Source organism: Eurosta solidaginis, chromosome 5, assembly GCF_040869045.1.
Source record: "Eurosta solidaginis isolate ZX-2024a chromosome 5, ASM4086904v1, whole genome shotgun sequence".
In the NCBI taxonomy this organism is placed as follows: Eukaryota; Metazoa; Arthropoda; class Insecta; order Diptera; family Tephritidae; genus Eurosta; species Eurosta solidaginis.
The window spans coordinates 235,771,147-235,793,719 of record NC_090323.1 but is presented as its reverse complement, the minus strand read 5'-3'; the positions used below and the strand labels follow the sequence as shown (position 1 = coordinate 235,793,719).

Sequence of the window (22,573 nt, the reverse complement as noted above, 5' to 3'; positions counted from 1 at the left end):
CAGTCCGTAAGGATCGTAAATACTAATATAGGCAAATTTATATACCAAATTTCAGGCAAATCGAATAGGTCGTATGTAAATAGGTATGTGGGTATTAATAATTCATGTCTATATTTGGGCTTCGCATGCACATTTATCAGTTTTGCCAGGTTGATGCGACTAAATGAATATCACAATGAAAATTACTTTAAAGCTCTCAGCAACAGCGTCCATTTGATATCCATATTACACACACATTCTAAGGGTATCCGGGTCCACGTTTTGGCCTATATCTCGAGACCCTGTGCGTCGATCGCAACCAAACACCTGTAATAACAACCGCTTGAGGTATACGCAACTTGTGTGAAAGTTTGAACAAAATCGACCGACGCATTTCTTCAAACACCGGCGACCAACTAACACACATTTTAGCCTTTATTTTTATATATATAGATTCGGGCTGTGTAGTACATATCCGATGTAGCACTGAGTTCAATTTTTTATAAAATCAAGAATATTTGAAATCCAACTTCCGATAATCTACCCAGATTTTCCAAAAAGGGCCTTCGAAGGTCCTCAAATGTGTTCTAGCTAGAGCCAGGCATTTGCATAGAAAATGCTCAACAGTCTCTTTTGCAGTTTCGTCATTAAAACTTCTGCAGTGGTCACTATGCGGAAAACTGAAAATAGAAGCAAGGGAAAGGGGGGAAAGGGCAAACACTCCACCAACCGCCCACTTCTAGGATGTTCTTCCAACATGACGGAGCTTGAGATCTGATTGTTAGCACGACGAATTTAGGTCTAATTTATCCGGTTGGGACAAACAGCCTTTTCGTATAGATGGCACTTAAATGTTTTCTGCAGCAGAGGAAGGAACCTTTACTTAGCTATCTTTAGTTGGAGATATTTATAGAGCATGCAATCAAACACATCTCGATCAGCAACGTTTTATCTCAGCTAACCACAGAAATCCAGAGTGCACGTGTGGACTGATATTGAGACTCTTGGTAAAAATTTGGAAAACATTTTTTAAAATGGGCGTGGCACCGCCCACTTGTGATAATATCAATTTTAGAAATATTATTAATCAAAAATCGTTAAACCTATCGTAACAAAATTCGACAGAGAGGTTGCCTTTACTATAAGGAATGCTGTGAAGAAAAATTTACGAAATCGGTTAAGGGCCATGCCCACTTTTATATAAAATATTTTTAAAAGGGTCGTGGACGAATAAAATAAGCTATATCTTTGCAAAAAAGAGCTTTATATCCATGGTATTTCATTTCCCCAGTGGATTTATAACAATAAATAGGAAAAATTTCAAATTTTTAAAAATGGGCGTGGCACCGCCCCTTTTATGACTAAGCAATTTTCTATGTTTCGGGAGCCATAACTCGAAGAAAAATTAGTTCAGAATAGGCCGATATTGTGACGAATACTAGCAACACTAAGTGGTATTTTAATCATTTCTAAGCCGATACTAAGCAGTGACTCGTATGCACATCAACAAATCAATCATTATGTCTACACATATGTACGTAAACGCAGCGGAGAAGAGACGTATAAACACATGCATATATCTTATCTGAGATGCTCCGAAAAGTAGGCAATTATCTGTGGAAGTGTCACTCACATATACACGCGCATATGAGAAGCTATACACGTGCATCTGTAGTTATAATTTTATAGAAGTAATTAAGTAAATTCTGGAAGCGCCTAGAAGTATGCGAACGAGAAATCAAAGATTATAAAAGGCAGCAACAGTAGAGGCACGACAATCAGTTTGATTAAGCACGCCATCTGTCGAGCAATAGAAGTGTTATTTTGAAAGTAGTCTAATAAAGACCCTTTTTGCATTATCGAATATTGGAGTTGTTTATTCAACAGTTTAGTGATTCGAACGATAGCAGAAGGTTGCAAATAAGCGGAACTGCAGTAAATTCGTTAAAATATGTACATATATGTATTATTGCGCAGCCTTGTAACACTATTAAGCACACAAAACAAACAACAACAGCATTTCAAGTGTACAGCTGGGTATGTAATGTTCGGTTTCACCCGAAGTTAGACTTCCTTACTTATTCTTTATATATATACATATGTTAACATATTCACTTTGTGCTAAGTATGTATGTTATGTTTAGACTGCATTGCTCCAATTTTACCAACTGAGTATAAGTTTATAAGTGCGAGCATATAACTCTTATAATTACTAACAATTGTTTAGTTCTATTGATACAATTTGATATACCTATGTATGTAAAGATGTCATGTAAACAAATAAATATTTATAATACACACTATTGTATTATTGAATTGCTTGTAGTAGCTCAGTACATACATAAATACCTACGAATACTTATACATTACTCTTCTTTAATTACAGGAAAAATGGATGATGACGCCACGCTGACAAACTTCAAAGTTTTATATTTGATTGCACAATTATGCGGCATAACGATGATCATTTTGGTTATAAGTTTGGTTAGCATACATTTTGGTGGCGTGGGCTGGACTGCCAATCCCAGACTTGAATTCAATTGGCATCCAATATGTATGACAATCGGCCTAATATTCTTATATGGCAATTGTAAGTAAACGAAAATAACTGTTTTGTGTTTAATATTCAATAAAGCTAAGCGTATTAGATATAAATGTGCAACGAATTGAGCAAGTTTTGCCTAAGCACTTACCGTTTTTATTTGGCTTAAACAGTAGTGCATACAATCATGTAAAGGGTGCTCAATTTAGAGGTATATAACTTGAGATTCAAATAGAAGGTTTGGAGAAACCACTTTAGGCTCCAACCCCACAACCCAACTTTTTATTTAGTACTTGTAGGGTAATATTTTTGTAATCTTAACAAACGTTAACAAGCGAAATGTAGATCAGCAATAAAAGCAAATTTATGAATATCTTCTTATTATAAACAAGTGTACCCGGAAGACTTTGTCCTGCCCAAATATTCGTTTGCCTCGCTTCTCCTCTTCACCCTCTTAACCATTTCCATCTACTTTATCTTCAACTTGTACATCTCCTCTCATTACCACTCCCTTTTCCACTTCCACTCTAATCTCACTCTCACCCCACCTCAATTTCCTAATATATTGAATACCTGCTTCAAATAATTGCAGAGATTCAGCGAATTTAATGTTTCCTAACTTTTCACTTTTCCAATTATTTTTATACTCAGCTGACCAGAGCTCATAGAGTATATTAATTTTGTTCGCATAACGGTAATCCGTAAAGGCATAAACTAATCGAGATAGATATAGACTTCTATATATCAAAATGATCTGGGCGAAAAAAGAAATTCATTTAGCCATGTCCGTCCGTCCGTCCGTCCCTAAACACGATAACTTGAGTAAATTTTGAGGTATCTTGATGAAATTTAGTATGTAGGTTCCTGGGCACACATATCAGATCGCTATTTAAAATGAACGAAATCGGACTATAACCACGCCCACTTTTTCGATATCGAAAATTTCGAAAAACAGAAAAAGTGCGATAATTCATTACCAAAGACGGGTAAAGCGATGAAACTTGGTGCGTGGGTTGAAATTATGACGCAGAATATGAAATTAATAAAATTTTGGACATTGGGCGTGGCACCGCCCACTTTTAAAAGAATGTAATTTAAAAGTTTTGCGAGCTGTAATTTGGCAATCGTTGAAGATATCATAATGAAACTTGGTAGGAACGTTACTCCTATTACTATATGTGCGCTAAATAAAATATAGCAAATCGTATGCCGAACACGCCCACTTAAAAAAATTTTTTTTTTAAGTCAAATTATAACAAAAAATTTAGTATCTTTACAGTATATAAGTAAATTATGTCAACATTCAACTCCAGTAATGATAAGGTGCAACAAAATACAAAAATGAAAGAAAATTTCAAAATAGGCGTGGTTCCGCCCTTTTTCATTTAATTTGGCTAGAATACTTTTAACGCCGTAAGTCGAACAAAAATTTACCAATCCTTGTGAAATTTGGTAGGGGCATAGATCCTATGGCGGTAACTGTTTTCTGTGAAAATGGGCGAAATCTGTTTGAATTCACGCCCAGTTTTTATACACAGTCGACCGTCTGTCCTTCCGCTCGGCCATTGACACGATAACTTGAGCACAAATCGATATATCTTTACTAAACTTAGTTCACGTACTTATCTGAACTAACTTTATCTTGGTATAAAAAATGGCCGAAATCCGACTATGACCATGCCCACTTTTTCGATATCGAAAATTTCGAAAAATGAAAAAAAAAAATGCCATAATTCTATACCAAATACGAAAAAGGGGATGAAACATGGTGATTGGATTGGTTTTTTGACTCAAAATATAACTTTGGAAAAAACTTTGTAAAATGGGTGTGACAACTAACATATTAAGTAGAAGAAAATGAAAAAGTTCTGCAGAGCGAAATCGAAAGCCTTTGGAATCATGGCAGGAATACTGATTGTGGTATTACATATATAAATAAATTAGTGGTACCCGACAGATGATGTTCTGGGTCACCCTGGCCCACATTTTGGTCGATATCTCGAAAACGCCTTCACATACACAACTAAGGCCCAGTCCCTTTTCAAACCCTCATTAATACCTTTAATTTGATGCCCATATCGTACAAATTCCAGAGTCACCCTGGTTCACCTTTATGGCGATATCTCGAAAAGGCGTCCACCTATAGAACTATGACCCACTCCCTTCTAAAATACTTTTTAATACCTTCCATCTGATACCCATGTCATACAAACACACTCCAGGGTTACCCTAGGTTCATTTTCCTACATGGTTATTTTCCCTTATTTTGTCTCCAAATCTCTCAGCTGAGTATGTAATGTTCGGTTACAACCGAACTTAGCCTTCCTTACTTGTTCTTAACTATCCTTGAATCATAACAAACGAAACAAAAACAAAAAACATCGAAATCGGTCAAGACGTTTTTGAGTTTCATTGAGGCTAACGCACAGTAATTCATTTTTATATAGGGGGAGGTCCTACGACCCCTGAGAACATTTACTTTGAATAATTTGTTAACCGTTTTATGGCGCTTTTTCGCCAGTTGGGTGGTGCTGGTTTTGCGCCCCTTGGGAACAGTAACTTTTAATTATTTTTATCCGTTATAACTTGGCAAGCAATTGAAAAGTACTGACCTCTCTCGGCAAACGAAAATCATGCTCTACAAGTCATTTATCGTAGGCGTTCTGCTATATGGTGTAGATGTATGAACCATGACAACATCAGGGGAGTCGGCTCTTTACGCGTTGTATCGCAGAAGACTGCGAATGAAAAATGATCCGGCTACGAAAGTATTTGTATCGGAACTCGCCTACGGAATAAGAGAAAGAGGGCGGCCCCACTGCGGGAAGAAACAGATGGTAAACAATTTAAGGTCCCTTAGTGGTATCAATTAGAGCCAGTTAGCACAGCGAAGAAGCGACCGGTCCGGTTTTTTCTACGGCCAGAACCATTTAAACGGTTATTGATTTTAAACAGTGATATTAAGTCTACTGGTTTTAGCAAAGTCGTGCTGTTACTCTCGTATTCAATTTGGAACTATTTACAGATTTTCGGGACTTCTTGGTTACAATTTCGCAGTAATTTCGGGATTGTTTTTGTCATCACTTTAGATTGTTTTCTGAATCGATTCAGAACTCTTTCGAAGTGAATTCGATCATTTCGAAACTATATCCGGATTATTATGCGCTTATTTTCGGGATCGTTCGATATAATTTCAAGACCCTCCCGATTTCGAGGCTACTTGGGAATCATATCGGAGGGATTGCTATGATGCGAGTTTGCTTACGGAACAGTTTCAAGACCGTTTAGGGGCCATTTCACAAAAAAGTGTATCAGGGGAGTACTAGACCAATCATTTTAAAAACCACAACATATCTTCCTTAAATGGGCTCTCTCGGAACCGTTTTCACGATCATTTCGAGAGGATATCGCAATAATTCTATGTTGTATGTATTTTCTTCATTCGGACTAGGTATAGGCTAGTGTAATAGAAAGTTTTTAATGAAAAATTGGAATATGATAAGTTTCTAATAATATATTACTTACTTCCTTAATTGGCGCTTAACCGTCTAAACGGTTATGGGCGTCCAACAAGGCGCGCCAGTCACTCCTTCGCTCCGCCAACCGGCGCCAATTGGTCACACCAAGGGAGTTTAAATCGTTTTCCACCTGGTCCTTCCAACGGAGTGGGGGCCGCCCTCTACCTCTGCTTCCATAGGCGGGTTCCGATAGAAACACTTTCTTGGCCGGAGCATCATCTTTCATTCGCATAACATGGCCTAGCCAGCGCAGCCGCTGCGTTTTAATTCGCTGGACTATGTTGATGTCTGCGTATAGCTCGTACAGCTCATCATTAAATCTTCTTCGATACTCGCCATCGCCAACGCGTAGAGGTCCATAAATCTTTCGAAGAACTTTTCTCTCGAACACTCCCAAAGCCGCTTCATCTGCTGTTGTCATGGTCCATGCTTCTGCCCCATATAGCAGGACGGGTACGATAAGTGACTTGTAGAGTATGATTTTCGTTCGCCGAGAGAGGACTTTACTTTTCAATTGCCTACCTAGTCCAAAGTAGCATTTATATATATATTATTGTGATGATTATCTGCAGTCGTGGTGGCAAGCAGAGGCACCATGTGTCGGAGGCATGTGCTATGCAGAACTTTACTTACTTTAGTATTTATCATGCTTCACCTTTTTAAACGGTTTTATTTAGGTTGACAGGCTGGCTGGTTGGCTGGTTAGATGGCTGGCACGAATTTTGTAATTGAATTTTAAGTAACTTCCCGATAAGCTACAAGCTTGAAACATGGAATATAGTTCAGAACCCGGTGACAATGCAATAATAAGAAAAAAATTGCCGCTAGGTGGCGCAAGGAGCGAGATATCCACAAAAATCGTATTTGTGATCCGATTTGGCTCATATTTGGAACACGTAATGCATACAAGAATAGAAAGCGACCTATGAAAAAAATCGCCGCTAGGTGGCGCATAGATCGAGATATTCAAAAAAATCGTATTTGTGGTCCGATTTGGTCGATATTTGGAACACATAATACATACATGAATAGAAAGCGACCTATGATGTCCGATTTGGCTCATATTTGGAACGAATATTACATACAGTCCGGTAGAAGTGACGTCAAAATATTTTGGAGTTGGAGGAGGGACAAGCATACGTGGCGCAGAGTCGAATAAAGTCTTTGGAAGGATTATGTATAGAGGACTTAGATTGTAACAAATTGTCAGGAAAGAGTCCGTGTAATAATGAGCCACTAAATGAACTAAATAGAATGAAAAATAATAGGCAATTAAATAAAGACTAAAAACTTGAAAATAAAATAATTAAAAAAAATTTTTAAGTTAAACGGTTTTATTAAAAACAATACTTACATGAAATAATAATAATACTAAAAGCTAGAAAATAATTAGGTAGGTCCTAGGTACTAGTCATCAAACTCCTCATCAATCTAGGGTGTTGATCAGACAATTAAATAAAAGCGTTGGACGCGTCAAATTTCTATTGATAGTCATATATAAGATCAACTGAACCCTAATAAGATTATGCTACGCCTCACATTTTTAGAAATTTCACGCGCCCAAGGCTTTTATTTAATTGTCTGATCAACGCCTTAGATTGATGATGAGTATGATGACTAGTACCTAGGACCTAACTAATTATTTTTTAGCTTTTGGTATTATTATTATTTCATGTAATTATTGTTTTTAATAAAACCGTTTAACTTAAAGTTTTTTTTTAATTATTTTTTTCTGTTACTATTCTGCTTTTATTATAAATGTGAAAGTGTGTTTGTTTGTAAAGTTTTTAATCAATTACCCAAAGGAATTGTCATTAAGCTTTGCACTCGTATGAGTCATGAATAGATTAAAACAATACACTATTTATTATTTTGGAAAAAAAGACAGTGCCAGGCCCCTGAAGATGACAACCCTAGTATCTGACCACTTGCCCATTATTATTGTTAGGGCTCAATGCCCTGCGGCTTTTATTTAGATCTACTACGCTTAATATTTCAGTATTCAAAATTTTAATTCAATTTATTATCACAGTCACGCCACCTAGATGGCAGAGTCTTTGCCTTGACAGAGCGACACATTCGCAGAGAACGTGAACGGCGTTTCATCCTCCAGCTCACAAAAACGACAGATTTGTGTGTCCGATAGACATAACTTACTAAGGTGATATCGTAGACTACAGTGACTAGAGTGAGAGTTCGTAGGACCTCTCTGTTCAGATTAATGAGTGTGGCTAATAATCTAGTTGCTGGGACTATAAACAATTGAGCTTATCTTTACTCTGGGAATTCAATCCCATATTGTCTGAACTGCTTTGTTCCACAGCTACTTATGGTTTCCTTAGTATGTATCTTTGTGAGTCCGCAGAAGAGCTCTGTACCATAGAATGCTGCTATAGTATCCTGCTTGGCTAGGTAGCCTGCCTGTTCATTACTTTAATGTCCCTGATGTCCGGGAATTCATACAAACAACTTTTTTTTTTTGCTCCTAGATCATTTCAGACTCAAGTGCATTCATCCACTAGCTTAGAAATAATTGTGCAAGACTGCAAAGCACTTTGGATTGCCTGGTTGGCTGACATAGTGAGGATACTCCTTGAAGACAAGCCTCTCCGTAGTTATTCTCTGCTGAAAACTTCAATTGAAGGGGTTGATAAGCGCAATACAGAGCTTCATAGCTTCAGAGCTTCCGTAGCCCAATTGTCACCTACGCGAGGGGAATCCTGTTACAAATATGAATGTATTATACACATATTTAGCAGGCGACCTCAAGCTCCTCATGGAACTAGGGGTGGGTGGGTGTTGGAGTGCTATGGCTTAGAAGGTTTAATGTGGTCATATTAATCGGACTGGTGTGATGGTAGCGTGCTCCGCCTACCACGCAGAAGATCCTGGGTTAACCTCAAGGGCAAAGCAGCATCAAAATTTTAGAAGCAAGTTTTTCAATTAGAAGAAAATTTTTCTAAACGGGGTCGCTTGCCAAACACTGCCGAGGGGATTTCTGCCATGAAAAGCTCTCAGTGAAAACTCATCTGCCTTGCAGATGCCGCCCGGAGTCGGCATAAAGCAAGTAGGTCCCGTCCCGCCAATTTGTAGGAAAAAGTAAAAAGGAGCACGACAGAAATTGGAAGAGAAGCTCGGCCAAAAATCTCTTCGGAGGTTATCGCGCCTTACATTTATTTCTTATTTTTAAGATGATCGGGCTAGCACCTTAATGGTGCTTATCACCGGAGTGTACCGGATCTTTATTCGGCGAAGGACCATCAACATCGATAAATATGTACATACACTCCCCAAAACCTTCGGTTCGTTAATACAACAACAACTGCAAACTTCTATTGCATGGTTTTTGCCTGGAAAATAGTGGTGTAGCATCTTAGTGGTATCGATTTCTACCGTTTTCCGTCGTCATATTTTGATCCATCCATAAACCAGACAAGAGTTTAAACATTTCCTTTCTGCTTTCAAAGGCCACCAACTTTCACGTGTTCTTGATCCATCTGCTTTTAACTTTTAAGAAAAATTTTGGTACTAACTATATTATATTTTGTATCATCCTCTAGCTATACTCGTATATCGTGGCTTCCGTAATGTGAACAAGAAGACACTCAAGCAAACGCATGCTGCCATTCACTTGAGCGCGTTTGTCTTCACCGTTTTTGCTCTAATCACTGTTTTCGATTCGCACAATTTGGCTACACCACCAACTCCAAATATGTACTCTCTGCATTCGTGGCTGGGAATGGGTACTGTTATTGTATTCGGCTTACAATATGTGGCAGGATTTACAGCTTATCTAGCACCCGAATGGCGTCAATCGCTCAAGGTCGCCTACATGCCGTTACACATTTATTTTGGACTATTCGGTTTCGTTTTGGCCATTGCAAGTGCATTGATGGGCATCACCGAAAAGGCTTTGTGGGCTATGTAAGTATATCATTGTATTTAGAAAATTACGGATTGCAAACATTTCAACTCAACATGAAAGATCCAGACCTATATGGTAAAACCCTAAAATCACTTAAATATATTACCAGGTTAAATATTTTTTATAACTTCTTTTTTTAAATAGTAACTTTTGACGTGAATGAAATTTACATTCTTGATACTTCAAACAAATGGCTATTTTGGAGCGGAACATACAAAAAACATATCGTTAGGAGCTAGTTTTTAAGCCTTAGCTAAAAAAAGAACCTCAAAGAAGACAGTTTGTTGTTGAGGTGTAAGATGTAAGGCCCCCTGGCCATTTAGGAACACCTTCCACAAATGTTTCTTACTCTTTCACTTTTCTACTTTAGGATGGATCCTCGAAAAAGCAGGCGTGGCGGTGAATTAGAGTAAGACAAAGTACTTGTGGTCCTAAAAGAAATAATCGCTGCGAACCTCTATTGAAGGATATACATTTGAAACGTCTATCTGAGAACTAGCATTAACAGTGAAAATAAAGACAGCCTAGAAAACGAGTGCTACTTTTGACTGAGTGGACGATTGAAAAGTGAAGTCTTTTCTTGACGTACAAAAATCGTGCCCTATAGATCTCTCTCTCTTTCCTGATATAATTCTCGAAATCATAAACGGCGTCAAGACTAGATAGTCGGGTGTTGGAATGTATATTTCGTCATCAATGATTGGTTTATCGAAGAGATCAAAAGGAAGCTGCTGCTTTCCACATTACTGAACGGCTTCGAGCTATTGGCACTTCAGAAGAGAACACGTCACATTTGTACAGCGTACACCGGTTCTAAATGTAGCCTTCGATTATAGCACTGCATCTGGACCAGCCGTTTAAATAATCAGCGGAGCAATATCCATCGACCTTTTAGCTCTGGAAAAAAGAAGGTTATCGGGAGCATGGAAGCAGACGGATAAAAACCGGTGGAAAAATGAAGACGTAGTCAGATGAAAAGCGAAACTGATCACTGATGCCAAACCATGCAGAGCCAGAAGCTTTTGCGAGGTAAACTATTGGGTTACTCAAATGCTCTCCTCACATGCGTGGTGAGACGGACGCTCGTTTATAGCCGTGAATGACAGTATTTGGCAGCGAAGTATTTTTTTCACCGCAAAATCAATACTGGGCCTAAGAATTATTTTCCCTTTCCATGACCACTACAATAGAAGCCGCAATACCTTGGGCATGATAGGCGCTACCACCACACCACGGCATATGCACATAGTGCAGCGAACAAAAGCCCGCAGCCTTCGATTGCAAGGTCAAATTATGCCAAACGCTGAAGAGGATCCATCCAGCCCAGCAAGTATTTTTACTTACCGGCACACATATTTGGAATACGGGACGACCTTAACTAAGTGAATAAACAGCCTTTGGCGACACTTTATGCATGTAAAAGAATGCTGGGGTGTACGTGGGGCTTATCGCTCTTTCTCTCTCTCTCTCTCTCTTGGATACCATAGCGATTGTAAAGCCTATCATATACCATGGAGTCCTGATTTGCTGTGTTAACAACTGCAACGAAGCTTTAGCGCAACTTGATCGCAGACCATACTAACATAGTGTATACACTGAAAGAAATGGTGCTAGCAAAATCAACAAATCGGTTCTGTTGTTCTCGACTTAATGGAGATTCGGTGAAATTGATCGAATTATGGTTAATTCGACCGAGTTCTTTGTCAAGCGAACAAATTAGTTTAGTCATTTCAACAGAAGAGAAATTGTCGCTCTTAAGTTAACAAAATTCTGTAAAATTTACAGATTCCTAATCAATCTAACTGCTTTTTTGTTAACACAACTGATCTCAATGGTCATTTCAACAGCGATCAACAGTCAATACATGAGCAAATTTCAAAGAGAATTTTACTACGCTCACTGCGCTCTCTACTTTGTACTTATGTATGCTGTGTACTATATGTATGCACATATTTACGCATGTATATGGCAGCCGCCGTGGTGTGATGGTAGCGTGCTCCGCCTACCACACCGAAGACCCTGGGTTCACACCCCGGGGAAAGCAACATACAAATTTTAGAAATAAGGTTTTTTAATTAGAACAAAGTTTTCCTAAGCGGGGTCGCCCCTCGGCACTGTTCAGCAAGCACTCCGAGTGTATTTCTGCCATGAAAAGATCTCAGTGAAAAATCATCTGCCTTGCAAATGCCGCAACATAGGTACTTTCGTACAAAGCAGTCGCAACAACTTTTTTTGTTCATTTGACTACTAAAATGGTCAATTACGAATCAACGATTTGTGCGCAGTTGATTCAACATCTTGTTGCGATGGATAAAAATTTACGGAAATTTCGGTTCAATTGACCCGTATTTCGGTGATTTTACCAGTCTTTTTTTTCAGTGTAGCATCATCAAATGTTGTACGAACATTATACCCTATTCCATATCTGCGCTTCGTTTGATCGATTGGAGCCACCGTAGATGTGGAAAGTAATGGATGGAGTGGGGTTTGCGGTATACTGCACTTCTTCGGATATAAACAGAACCCCCAGCTGCCTGCTCGCTGTAGTGTTTTTCAGGTGGAAGTAGTAGCCGTGACTAAAGCAGTAGAAACACTGGGGGGAATAGCTTAAACTATAGCCGCTTGAATTTTGACGTTGGCAACCAAACAGCAATTAAGGAAATAATCTACCATGGCATAACATGAAAAGAATCCGAATTGTGGAGATGCATACATTTCTATTGGGACCCATATGAGAATAGATAAAAATTAAATGCTATACAAGGTGGATCCCTCGAAGCTTTTACTATAGACTTCCCAATCAGATTGGGAGAGATTAAAAGAAGGCAAGAGTTGCACATGATCAACCAACCAGAAAATATTTTATAACATAGTTCCTGGTTTTTGATAGGCTTTTTCAGTTTGGTCGTTGAGGGAACTACTCGTAACATTATGGATTCATTCAGTCACGAACCGGCCTGTTCAACCTAATCTAACCTTCACTAAGTTTAAACAAGTAAAGGTGTCTAAGTTCGGGTGTAACCGAACATTATATACTCAGCGTGAGCTTCAGTTGTACATTTCATTTCAGATAAATTACTTTTCTACATAACACGTGGCACAGCCCGTTTAAAAGAAAAATGTCTCCCCATTACCTCTTACAATAAAACTTGATAAGTGAAATATCATTGATTCAAAACTATTTTTTGCTAAGTTATAGCTTCTAGTCTACGACCCTTTTAAACTTGTTTTATATCTAAGTTGCCGTGGTCTTCAACCGATCCCGTCCATTTTTAATATAAATATTTTCTGCTATAAGGAAAATATGTGTACACAATTTTATTACGATATGTTAATTTTTCTTCGAGCTATGGCTCCCGAAACATAGAAAATTGCTTAGTCACAAAGCGGGCGGTGCCACACCCATTTTCAAAAATGTTAATGTTTTCCAAGTTAATGTTATAATTCAATTTAGAAAGTAAAATTCTATTGATACAAAGCTTTTTTTTGCTAAGATATAGCTTATTATTTTCGTCTACGACCCTTTTAAAAATTTTGTATATAAAAGTGGGCGCAGTCTTTAACCGATCTCGTTCATTTTTTTTAGAAATATTTCCTGCTATAGGAAAAATTTTTGTACCAAATTTTATTACGATCCATTAATTTTATTCATAAAAGGGGCGGTGCCGCACCCGTTTTTTAAATTTGAAGTTTTTCCAATTTATTGTTATAAATATTCTTGAGAAATGAAATACCATTGATATAAAGCTCTTTTTTGTAAGGACATAGCTTATTTTATTCGTCCACTACCCTTTTAAAAATCTTTTATATAAAAGTGGGCGTGGTCCTTAACCGATTTCGTAAATCTTTCCGCAAAGCATTCCTTATAGTAAAGGCAACCTCTCTGCCGAAGTTTGTTACGATAGGTTTAACGGTTTTTGATTTATGATTAATAATATTTATAAAATTTATTTTATCACAAGTGGGCGGTGCCACGCCCATTTTAAAAAAATTTTCAAATTTTTATCAAGAGTAAAATATATGTCCACGCGTCAAATTTCAACTTTCTAGGTTATTATTTACTAAATAACAAGGTTTTTTGTGTTTTCCAAAATATTATATATATAAAAAGTGGGCGTGGTTATCATCCGATTTGGCTCATTTTCAATACCAATCTATTCTGGGTCCAGATAAGCTCATGTGCCAAATTTGGTGAAGATATCTCAATATTTACTCAAATTAGCGTGTTAACGGACAGACGGATGGACGGACGGACATGGCTCAATACAATTTTTTTTCGATACTGATGATTTTGATATATGGAAGTCTATATCTATCTCGATTCCTTTATACCTGTACAACCAACCGTTATCCAATCAAAGTTAATATACTCTGTGTGCAAAGAACGCTGGGTATAAAAACAGATGGGGTAAGACATGATCTCCCTTGGTGCTCCCAATTCGCATCCGTTAATGCTGCATAATCATGAGTTTAAAAAATTTAAAATGGCCAAAGCAAAAAGATATTTGAAGATTTCAGCGTGTCACATGGTCTTTCAAACCGAATTGAAATCATTTTGTTAACATAAAACTATATATTATTTGCAATTATTTCCTATACAAACTAAATTAACTATTAATTCTTTTTTCTTTACATACTTCTTCAACAGTCCTGATTACTCCGGATTTTCAAGTGCTGGTGTTTTGGCCAACTGTCTTGGTTGCTTATATGTAATTTTCGGTGCTTTGGTTGTATATTTGGTTACTGAGTCATCATACAAACGGAAGCCATTACCGGAGGATACAATTTTGTTGACGGGATCAAATCAGTAAATATTGGAAAAGCGAGTAATTTCGAATGAGGGGGGCGTATGGGGTAATGACTGGAATGCAAAATAGTTGAAATGCTCTTCCTGTTTTTACGTTTTTCATCGTTTACGTATTTCTATTTGAGCAGTGTTAAGAAAACGAGACAAATTCACATAAGGAATGAAGATGAATGTTACAAAATGTTTTTTTTAGAAACGCACATAAAGAAATACCATGATTCAATCAGAAGAGGTTTACTCGACAGACAAATTTTTTGACAATTGCAGCCATTTTGCTCCCAAATCGAATTGACATCCGTTAACTGTGTTGTTTCTTTGCGATTTTTCGAAAAACATTAGTAGTAGAAATAGAAAGCAATCAGTTTACAAATACCCTTTAAGTACTGAACTGCATAATTCCTTAGAATATTTATTTTAATTTTATGATTAATTTATTGACTATGCCATGATCTATTAGTGTGGCTGCACATAGGTTTTATGAAAAGTACGGACACCAAGGAGTCGTGCACTTTCATAAACCTATGAACATACGAAACCTAAACCACTTCAAAATGCATCGTTCAACGTCAAAAACTCGACTAGTAAATCGATTCGAGTAAAAATGTTAGTAAATAATGGAGATGCCATAACGAAATATTGGTACATTGAGCATGTTAACTTATTAATTCCGTGTGTTCGGAACATTCGTCTCCATTTAAGAATTTGGAGAATCGGTTTATATTTTGAATATTATGTATATTCGGACCTCGTGCGGTAGTATGAAACGAATGTGTTCCGAATATTCTAAATTAACGTTTTATCCGGAACACTTCCATAAATAGTAACGTAAAGGAGCTTTCCGAAATGTCAGAATTAAATACTCCCTGTGTAGCAGGACCGCATAAAAGCTGAACTCTTCTGTCAAAGTCAAGACCGAAATATAAAGTTCTAAGACAATAAGCCATTTTCTTTTATTTTTTTTTATTATGTCGGCTGCGTTTTCAATATCTCAAAATATTTTTCAAAAACTTCCCATTATTAGAATTAGATTGAAGAACGCCTCACAATGCTTTTCATTAACTCCCTCTTATATCAAAATGCATTGAACTTATGCTCATATAGGGAGTTTTTGAAACAAATTTTGATATAGTGTATTTTTGAGTAAAATTCTAAAGCAACATAGCTCTTTATCAATTCACGAAATATTTAGTAGAAAATGAATTATTTCCTCCAAAACCTGTTGGCATTTACAAATTTATTATCAGTACTAATATACCACTAAAAGTACTTTTCTACTACAATTTTCGCTAAAAGGGATTTAATTATTACCCGTTTTCCTTACTTCGTAATATCAACCCGTCCAGATTTTTTAATTTGGGAGTGTCAAAGCTGTGCCGTCATTGAAGAACAAACCTCGAGTAATTGAATCATGAAGAAATACATACAAACAAATATTAGGTGCTTCTTCTAAGTTCAAAACGTCGGTGCTTAACTTAAGTATTTTTTACGTTTTTTTTTAAGTTTATTTAAATATATACACACATATTTATATACATACGCATTAACATACATACAGTTCAATCTAATTTATTAAAATAAATACGGGCTTGTGATTGCCAATTCTATGTAGCACAAAATCTGTGGTGCTTTTCTAAATACAAATTGCATTGCATACAAATATTCGCATGAAAAAACATATGAATAAATATATAATTAAATTTCGAAAGCGCCGTGTATCATTTATAACAAATAAAAATTTTCTCAAACTGAAGGAAAGCTTGAAAGCTATATGTCTGATATACTGAGCTTTAAAGTCTTAAAACGGTTAGAATTGAATTTTTATATATCTTTTTTATTTAATTTTGAGTACATGCATTTTGATACCTTACACAACTATGTACATACAAATATATACAAATTTACCTATGTGTAGATAATATATACAAAATAAAAAGTCCAAGGTGTTGTTGGATGTATTCATGAATTACTTATGTAGACACTTTTATGTATATGAAAATATAATAAATAAATATATTGTATAATGAATTATGTATATTGTTTCCTTTCTTTTTGGATCCTTTGAGTTTTCCTCGTCGTTTTACTCCTGGCGGTTGGAAGTCTTTTGTTTCGCAAAAAAATTGGTTTGATACATTTTAAAATTAAGCCTCGCAAAAGGGAATCTCTAACTTTCCCATTCTTTCCTACTTTATCTTCAATTTTTCTAATTATTTTGTCTATCTCTTTTTCCATTTATCTCCCTACCACTACCACTGCCATTCTCACTTCCACTCCCACCCTATCCCACTCTCACACCCACTCCCATTCCTGCTCACGGTGCTTCCCCGCCTTAGCGATTTTGGCCGTTTCGTAACAAGTCCCGCAAATATCCCTATTTTGCGATCACTGACGCCAATTGAGAACACCAAGGGAGGTGAAATCGTCCTCCACCTGCCTCTCTCAACTCAGTGGAGGTCTCCCCGTTTTCAAATTGCTTCCAAATAGCGGTGTCGGCTGAGATACTTTCTTGGCCGGAGCGTCTTCGTTAATTCATAAAACATGACCTGGCCAGCGAAGCCTTTCAGATTTTATACGCTGCACTAGGGTCATATATGCGTAAAGCTCTTCCAGCTCATCATTATACCTTATTCGATACACGCCGCCAGTATTTCGGACAGTACCATAAATTTTCCAGACAACTTTTCTCTCGAACACCCCAAAAGCCATTTCATCTTCTCTCGATGCCGTCCATGACTTCCAGCACAAGTATGATGAGCGACTTATAAAACGTGATTTTTGTTTGTCGAGAGAGGACTTTACTTTTCAATTACCTACTCAGTTCAAGGTAGCACTTGTTGGCGAAAGTTATTCTCTGTTTGATTTACAAGTTGACATTGTTTTTGGTGTTAATGCTGGCTCCCAAATAGAAAAAATCCTTCGCAGTCTTGAATTTATATTCGTCAACGGTGACGTGGCTGCCAAGGTGCAACAGCAAGTACTTCGTCTTTTACTTATTTACCGCAACACTCACTATACTCGCTCCTACTCCCACTAAACATCCTACTTCCACTTCTAATCCTACTCCCACAACAACTATTTTACCAACTCCTTTCCCTTTCTCAGCTAAATTTCCTCATCTATGGAATATACATAGCTTATATCCAATACATTCTTCACCTGAGCGACCGATTTCAATATCTTTGTTTATATAAACAAATACGAAACTATGTGAAACTAACGCAGGTAAAATTTCTAAAATCGCGTTTATTTTTATACACAAGATATATGTAGAGAGATAGTTGTTCTCCTGCCCGACAATATTCCTCTTTGCGATGTAAGTACTCTCCCAGTAAACAGAGGCATTTGTCATAATATAGCCTATGCAAAAACAAATTTTTATCTTCTTTCCTCTACCTCCTCTCCGTGTTTGATTCCGGTCTTCCCTAGGCATATTCTCCCTTTCAGATTCTCGATTTTTTTCTCTCCCAGTTCCTTATCTCTCCCTCAGCCACCCTCTATTTTTTTCATCTCCTTCCTTTTTACTGCTTCGTCCTGTATCAATTCTCTTTATTGCCCTCTCCAATTTCCACTCCTATCTCTTATTTTCCCTTTTCGAAAGGCTTCCTAAATAATACATACGCCATTAATAGGATAATTTACAATATCTCCGATCCTGGTCCACTTTCTGGAAAGATATGTTCCTCAATAATTAACTTGGTCAAAGAGGTATCCCTGCACCGCATTTCAAGCAAATAGCAACATAAATTAGATTTTTGGAAGAGGTCGGTCTCTGGTCCACTTCCGGGAAAGAAAAGTTTCTCAAACAATAAGCAAGTCAAGGCGGGAGGTATCCCTTTGCCAAATCTTAGGCAAAAAGTAGCATACATAAATATTATTTATCACAATGGGAGAGGCCTGGTCCGGAAAGAAAATTTTCTCAAATAATAAGCTAATCAAGGATGTATACCTGCACCGTATTTCAAGGAAATTTCATCAAAATTGATTCAGTCATTTCGAAGGAGTTCAGCTACAAACACACGTACAGAAAAAATATATCCCTGCAAAAATCCGATTAGCTTAGGATGAATCCGGGATGAGTCGCAAACGAGCATGCTACTAATTCCAATTTTGATCTCTTTGTATGTTGAACCTTTTGTTTGAGCATGTCATATGCAGAGACTAATTGTACCCATTTATACCCGGACGGGAACGATGGGACCAATTCTCTTTGTAGCCATATGGGAACAAATGAAAACTAATCCCTTTTATCATCCACTAGATTTCGTTTTCATATGGTACGGGGTGAACTACATTTTAAATGCTATATTAAAACCTGCAAAATGGGCTACATGGTTTTAAAACTGACTAATACCAACTGTACCCAGAAGGGACTAGAGGGGATCAATTATGCCCCAATGTAGACGAAAAAGATCAATCGGGGAACACTCTCTTTAGGGATCAATCGCACGATTTTTAGCAGGTAAAATACATTGTCAAAAAATAGCTATTATATCAGGTGCGCCTAAAAGCATGCCGCATTACTTTTATGGCCGCCACAAACATATATTACTATACTCATTTGAGCAGCGCTCACAGAGTATATTAAGTTTGATTGGATAACGGTTGGTTGTACAGGTATAAAGGAATCGAGATAGATATAGACTTCCATATATCAAAATTATCAGGATCGAAAAAAAATTTGATTGAGCCCTGTCCGTCCGTCCGTCCGCCCGTCCGTTAACACGATAACTTGAGTAAATTTTGAGGTATCTTGATGAAATTTGGTATGTAGGTTCCTGAGCACTCATCTCAGATCGCTGTTTAAAATGAACGATATCGGACTATAACCACGCCCACTTTTTCGATATCGAAAATTTCGAAAAACCGAAAAAGTGCGATAATTCATTACCAAAGATAGATAAAGCAATGAAACTTGGTAGGTGAGTTGAACTTATGACGCAGAATAGAAAATTAGTAAAATTTTGGACAATGGGCGTGGCACCGCCCACTTTTAAAAGAAGGTAATTTAAAAGTTTTGCGAACTGTAATTTAGCAGTCGTTGTAGATATCATGATGAAGTTTGGCAGGAACGTTACTCCTATCACCTTATGTGTGATAAATAAAAATTAGAATCAAAAAATTTTTTAAAGTAAAATTTTAACAAAAAATTTTATATCTTTACAGTATATAAGTAATTTATGTCAACATTCAACTCCAGTAATGATATGGTGCAATAAAATACAAAAATAAAAGAAAATTTCAAAATGGGCGTGGTTCCGCCCTTTTTCATTTAATTTGTCTAGGATACTTTTAATGCCATAAGTCGAACAAAAATGTACCAATCGTTGCGAAATTTTTTAGGAGCATTGCTTCTATGACGATAACTGTTTTCTGTGAAAATGGGTGAAATCGGTTGAAGCCACGCACAATTTTTATACACAGTCGGCCGTCTGTACTTCCGCTCGGCCGTTAACACGATAACTTGAGCAAGAATCAATATATCTTTACTAAACTCAGTTCACGTACTTATCTGAACTCACTTTGTATTGGTATAAAAAATTGCCGAAATCCCACTATGACCACGCCCATTTTTTCGATATCGAAAATTGCGAAAAATAAAAAAAATGCCATAATTCCATACCAAATACGAAAAAAGGGATGAAACATGGTAATTGGATTGGTTTATTGACGCAAAATATAACTTTAGAAAAAACTTTGTAAAATAGGTGTGACACCTACCATATGAGGTAGAAGAAAATGAAAAAGTAGTGCAGGGCGAAATAAAATACCCTTGAAATCTTGGCAGGATAACTGTTCGTGGTATTACATATATAAATAAATTAGCGGTATCCAACAGATGATGTTCTGGGTCACCCTGGTCCACATTTTGGTTGATATCTGGAAAACGCCTTCACATATACATCTACCACCACTCCCTTTTAAAACCCTCATTAACACCTTTAATTTGATACCCATATCGTTCAAACACATTCTAGAGTCACCCCTGGTCCACCTTTATGGCGATATCTCGGAAAGGGGTCCACCTATAGAACTAAGGCCCACTCACTTTTAAAATACGCATTTACCCCTTTCATTTGATACCCATATCGTACAAACAAATTCTAGGGTCAGCCCTGGTCCACCTTTATGGCGATATCCCTAAATGGCGTCCACCTATAGAACTGTGGCCCACTCCCTCATAAAATACTCTTTAATACCTTCTATTTGATACCCATGTCATACAAACACATTCCATGGTTACCCTCGGTTCATTTTCCTTCATAGTTATTTTCCCTTATGTTGTCACCATAGCTCTCAACTGAGTATATAATGTTCGGTTACACCCGAACTTAACCTTCCTTACTTGTTTTTTTTTTTTCGTTCCAGGCGAATCGCAGATGACGAATCAGTGGATTGGTGGATGTCGGTGAATATTACCATCATCATATATATTATTTCTAATTGCTGTTTTATGTACGGGTCCCTTTTTCGCTCTTATTTGGAATCCAAATCTATAAATAAAGTTTTGGTTGTAAAGGTGGGGATTCGGGATATTAGCGAGCTTTGGGCAATTTTGGTCGTTGTGCTTTTGTTCAGCTATATTTTATTAAAATAATTTGCTAAAAATAAACGATTGTGAGCATACAAAGAAATCTATTTGTACTATGGCACTATTGTGAATATTTGCACTGCATTACCGCCAGTTTCTATTGTACGCTAGATGGCAGCGCAAGCTGTATTATACGCTAGATGGCAGCGCAAGCTGTATTGTACGCTAGATGACAGCGCAAGCTGTAAGTTAATAGAAGAGCTGATTTCTGTTGATATTTGATAAGATACTTTTATATTGGTTGCGCAAGATCCGCACGGGCCAGGCTCGTTATATATATTGGTCAATTGACACTGCGCAGGTGAATCGGTTGACCGATTTCCAAGCAACCATCGATGTGCAGCGAATCGCAGCTGAGCAATTGTCTAAGTATTATATGTAGAGTATGTCACCAGAAAAAGTTGAGTTTATTCCATTCAATTTGTTTTTCTTTAAAGGCAAAATTTATGAGCGATTCGTATATACTTTAATCCTTCGAACGCAAAACCTATTTGAAATGCCTGCCTTTAAGAGCTTAAAAACCCGACGTTGACTGAATTTGTTCATAGTGCTCTTTAACCCGCATATATTTGGAAGTACTTATAGCTTTATGTGGTAGTATAGTTTGGTTTTTATAAGACTTTCGGAAACAACTTGCTTTCTCATATATTTGCATACCGTGAAAGCTAAATGAAATGGAAATGGCTATTAAAATTTGCTCAGTAGTTCAGAAGAGCAATTTTTAATCTCCCAAATTTGTCCTCTCCTATCGTCCCTTTGCTCACTTGGCTTTTAAGTGTGACCTCAGCTTGAAAGTAAATATCGGAAACGACTTCGTCGAACATGACCCAGATCTGGGGTTCAAGGGGTTGATAAGCGCAATTTATGGCTTCCGCGACCCAATTGTCAACCACACCTGAGAGAGGCGAATCCTGTCACGAAATGTATGTATCATACATATATTTAGCAGGCGATGATCTGGTGACCTCAAGTTCCTCATGGCATATAAGATTCATGGCGTATAAGGTCATATTAAATCATTCCCGAGATGGTCGAGAACGTGCCCGATCTTATCCGGCAAAAGACCGCCAACATCTACAACACTCCACAAAACCTTCGGAGAGTGTCTTTATGGCTACATCAATAACAATAAAATGATCCAGATCTTTAAATGTATTTAGTTTTTATTCATAATTTATTTCAGCTTAAATATCGAAATAACTTAATATCTAAATTT

At 37.2% G+C, this 22,573-nt stretch overlaps 1 protein-coding gene across 4 annotated transcripts in view; it reads left to right on the top strand.

Moving 5' to 3' along the window:
- LOC137252837 (plasma membrane ascorbate-dependent reductase CYBRD1) overlaps nucleotides 1-16,799 on the top strand; it is an 84,929-nt gene extending 68,130 nt beyond the window's left edge. For all 4 annotated transcript variants that reach the window (XM_067788929.1, XM_067788928.1, XM_067788931.1 and 1 more), the window contains exons 2-4: nucleotides 2,366-2,569; nucleotides 9,600-9,963; nucleotides 14,613-16,799. In XM_067788929.1, coding sequence (XP_067645030.1) covers nucleotides 2,371-2,569; nucleotides 9,600-9,963; nucleotides 14,613-14,775 — 726 coding nt within the window. In that variant the 5' untranslated portion in view covers nucleotides 2,366-2,370 and the 3' untranslated portion in view covers nucleotides 14,776-16,799. The remainder of the gene's footprint in view (nucleotides 1-2,365; nucleotides 2,570-9,599; nucleotides 9,964-14,612) is intronic.
- The last annotated feature ends 5,774 nt before the right edge of the window (nucleotides 16,800-22,573 follow it).